Raw genomic sequence first — 4,029 nt, forward strand, 5'->3', positions numbered from 1 at the left:
CCTCATAGTCCACTCTCCCTTTCTCCCACCCCAGAGAGGGTAGGATGGAATGGGGTGAGTCTCAATACCTTTCAACCATTTGGCAAGTGAATTTGGAGATCCTTCTCAAGGACAGGCACAATCAGAGATGACCACAAGTCCCAATCTGTAAGGAAATACCAGTTAGAGAGACAGATATACATTTTTTAAAAAACCCAGTATGGTGCAGTAAGGACTTCAATAAGCATACCTTATATGCCAGGTACAAACTATGTGGTCGCGACCATCAGAGGATCGAGGGGAAAAGGGGACCTAAGCGAGGAATGCTCCAAGGTGAAGAACAGTCAAGGCTTCGAGCGGGTACTGCATAACCGGTAGAACTATTATCAGGCAGAGAGCAGCCTGGCAAAGTATTCTGGGTGGTGGGAACAGCATTCGAACAGCCTGAAATAAGCAGGCCTAAAGCACAAACCCGGAATGAGAGGGTCAGCTGGGAGATGTGGGAGGAGAGGGGGTTCTGACTTCTCCCCTAAGCCCACAGTCTGTTCTCAATTCAGGAATCCCTTCCTAGTCTGAGGTCCCCCCTCCTCTCTCTTTCTCTCTCTCTCTGTCTCTCTCTCTCTCTTTCTCTGTCTCTCTGTCTCTCTCTCTCTCTGTCTTTCTGTCTCTCTGTCTCTCTCTTTTATTTTTAAGAGGAAAGGTGGGTGAACTCCATCTTCAAACCCATGTCCAAGATCTCACCAGAGGAGGACATTTGTGGCAAAGAGGAGGAGGAGGAGGAAGAGGAGGAAGAAACAGGGTGTGTGTGACAGTGCATCGTCCTTGCCTTCTGCGTCCCTTCTGCTCTGGTATCCTGGTCTTCCTCTCTGTCTTCTGTCTCTACCTATGTTTCTCTCAAGACCCCTCCACCCCTGCCTCTTCTCTCTGTCTCCCTCTTCACCCTGACCCGATTCTCCCTTCCCCTTTTGCTCAGGAACAAGACACTCCTCCAAGTGCCCAGGCGGGAGTCGGTGTGGGGGCTGGTGGCCTGGCCCAAATCCTCCAGAGAGCAGGCCCTGTGGTGGGAAGATGTGTATTTCTCCCTGCCCCCCCTCCCTGGGCCCTGCCTCGGTGACTGCAGCCTGAGTACCAAGGCCATGCTCCACTCCCGGCCCACCCCAGTCTCCCGCTCCACCCCTCAAACCTTCCCCTCCTTGTCATCTAAGGAGGGGCCCACTTCTTTGGGGGACCAGCCTCAGATGGAGCCTCAGTCGGCTTCCCACATGAAGATCCCCAAAATAGGACCGAGGCTTCCTCCCAAGACCAGGCCCCAGGCCTTCCCTAAGGGATCCAGCGCCCCCCAGGCCCTGCGACAGTTGGCCCCAATGGCAGTTTGGCCTTCATTTATTATCAAAACACCTGCCAAGAGCTCGCCTCTCAAAGGTCAACATGCACCCTCTGCCAGGAAGGCCTCGCACTCCCCGGGTGCACATGACAACCCCTTACCCTACTTTTCTTCAAAATAAATATTTTTGTCAGATCAGCAATAGTCTACCTCTTTCTTCTGTCCCAAAAGAGAAGAAAAACAATCCCAGACATTTTCAGATGCATTATTTCATTTAATCTTCATAATAGCCCTAAATGGTGGAAATATGTCCGCTTTTGTAGGTGAGGAAACTGAAGCTCAGAGAAGTTAAGTTACTTGGCAAAGTGACAGAGCAGAGATTTGATCTCAGATCTGAGTCAAAGCCCATGTCCCTTTCTCTGAGCCCCACAATGATGTCATCCTGGAGGCGGATCAATAATAATGCAATGGACAAGAGACGGGGAACTTGCAAGACTTTGAATTCCATCCGTTGGAGCCCATTTTAATCTGTCAGCTTTCCTTTGAAGACTTGGATTGAAGACTGTCCGCATATCTCCATCTTGAAACATCATCTCTCCATCCCTCCCCCCTCCACTCTCCGGCCAAGGCAAGCAAACACACATGCACCTCCCACTCCCTGTAATTCACCTGCCCAAGGCAAGTATCATGCAATGAGGAATTTTCTCCCCTAGTATTTCCATCACCTCCTTCAAAACTTGGTCCACAACTAATATGCAATAACCAATAACCATAACCGATAAGCTATATGGGACCTAATTTGAATCTTGTGATTTGCGACACTAGTGAAAGTTTGAACACTGCATATTTGTTGATATTAAAGACTTAATTTTTTAATAATAGACCTTTTTTTAGAACAGTTTTAGTTTATGGAAAAATTGAGAAAATAGTACAGAGGGTTCCCATATACCCAGTTTCCCCTGTTATTAACATCTTACGTGAGTATGGTACATTCGTTGCAATGTACCATCCTAATAAATTTACCATACTAATTTATAACAAATAACAAATTTACCATACTAATTTATTAATTAGTATTAAATAATATTAATTTATTGGTCAACCAATATTGATACATTATTATTAACTAAAGCCCCTAGTTAATTCAGATTTCCTTAGTTTTTACCTAATGTCCTTTTTCTGTTCCATGATCGCATTACACCACATTACATTCTGTTGTCATGTCTCCTTAGGCTCCTCTTGGCTATGACAGTTTTTTTAGACCTTTCCTGTTTTTGATGATTTTGACAGTTTCAAGGAGTACTGGTCAGGTATTTTGTAGAATGTCCCTGTACTGGAATTTGATGTTTTTCTCATGACTAGACTAGAGTTCTGGGTTTGGGGGAGGAAGATCACCGAGGTAAAGCGCCATTTGTACCACATCGTGTATAGGGTATGTGTATTCAACGTGGTTTATGACTGTTGTCAGCCTTGATCACCTGGCTGAGGTAGAGTTTGTTAGGTTTTTCCACTGTAAAGTTACCCTTTCCGCCTTTCCATAAGAGGTAAAGCGCCATTTGTACCACATCGTGTATAGGGTATGTATATTCCACGTGGTTTATGACTGTTGTCAACCTTGATCATCTGGCTGAGGTAGAGTTTGTTAGGTTTTTCCACTGTAAAGTTACCCTTTCCGCCTTTCCATACTATTGTCCTTGGGCGGGGTCACTATGTGCGGCCCACGCTTATGGAGTGGGAAGTTATACTCCCTCTCTCTGAGGGCAGAGTATCTACATCAATTATTTGGATTTCTTCTGCATGGGAGATTTCTCTCTTCTCCCCTATTTATTTATTTATTTATTCAGTTATTTATATCAGCATGGACTCAGGAATATTTGTGTTATACTTTGGGTAACAATCCTAATATATTTTATTGCTCAAATTGTTCCAGTCTTGGTCATCGGGAGCTATTTCAGTTGGCTCCTGTGTCCCACAGACATACCCCCATCAATGTGGAATTTTTGTTTTTGCTTTTTTGTCTTGTTTTAAGCATTTTTATACTTTCTGACACTATACGACAGCCAAGTTCATCTTGTATATTTCCTGCCCTTGTCCCAGAATCAGCCATTTATCCAAGAAGCCCTAGTTCCTTCTGTTGGAAACCCAGATCTGAGTGCTAGATGTGTTTGCTGCTACTGCAGTTAAATTCTTAATTTTTTTTTTTTTTGCCTGACCAGTACAGGGATCTGAACCCTTTGACGTTGGTGTCAGAACACTGTGCTATAACCAACTGAGCCAACCGGACAGCCCGAAGACTTAATTTTAATTATTTATATGTGATAATGGTTTTAAAGTTATTTTTAAAGATTTCCTATCTTTTTTAGATGCATATGAAATATTTATGGCTGAAATAATATAATATCTGTGATTTGCTTCAAATCGTCTGGGAAGAGATGGGGAAATATAGAAATAATGAGATGGCTCATTGTTGAGGATGGGTGATGGGATACATAGAGGCTGTTTATACCATTCTGCTTACTTTAGTACATGCTTGAAATTCCCAGAGTCTGGGCCGGCCCGGTGGCGCACTGGAGAGTGCGCCGCTTGACAGCGCGGCGGCACTCTCGCCAAGGGTTCGGATCCCATGTGGAGACCGGTTCCCGCTCACTGGCTGAGCGCGGTGCGGGCCCGACGCCAGGGGTTGCGATCCCATTGCCGGTCCCTGGTACGGGCGCGACACCGAGGGT

General features: G+C 45.3%; 1 protein-coding gene across 1 annotated transcript; it reads left to right on the forward strand.

The window, feature by feature from the left end:
• Positions 1 to 302: 302 nt before the first annotated feature.
• Positions 303 to 1,484, forward strand: LOC103599443. The gene is made up of 3 exons (XM_008583561.1): positions 303 to 339; positions 673 to 778; positions 953 to 1,484. Exons 1-3 carry the CDS (start codon positions 303 to 305, stop codon positions 1,482 to 1,484), a joined length of 675 nt encoding a protein of 224 aa, XP_008581783.1.
• Positions 1,485 to 4,029: the final 2,545 nt, after the last annotated feature.

This window comes from Galeopterus variegatus, unplaced genomic scaffold (genome assembly GCF_000696425.1).
Source record: "Galeopterus variegatus unplaced genomic scaffold, G_variegatus-3.0.2 Scaffold2964, whole genome shotgun sequence".
Lineage (NCBI taxonomy): Eukaryota > Metazoa > Chordata > Mammalia > Dermoptera > Cynocephalidae > Galeopterus > Galeopterus variegatus.

What these genes read in the sequence shown, in the direction of transcription:
- LOC103599443 (XM_008583561.1), top strand. Translation starts at nt 303, where the DNA reads ATGCTCCAAGGTGAAGAACAGTCAAGGCTTCGAGCGG. An exon ending in ACAGTCAAGGCTTCGAGCGG is followed by an intron (nt 340 to 672) that starts GTACTGCATAAC and finishes TTTATTTTTAAG; the next exon opens with AGGAAAGGTGGGTGAACTCC. An exon ending in GAAGAGGAGGAAGAAACAGG is followed by an intron (nt 779 to 952) that starts GTGTGTGTGACA and finishes CCTTTTGCTCAG; the next exon opens with GAACAAGACACTCCTCCAAG.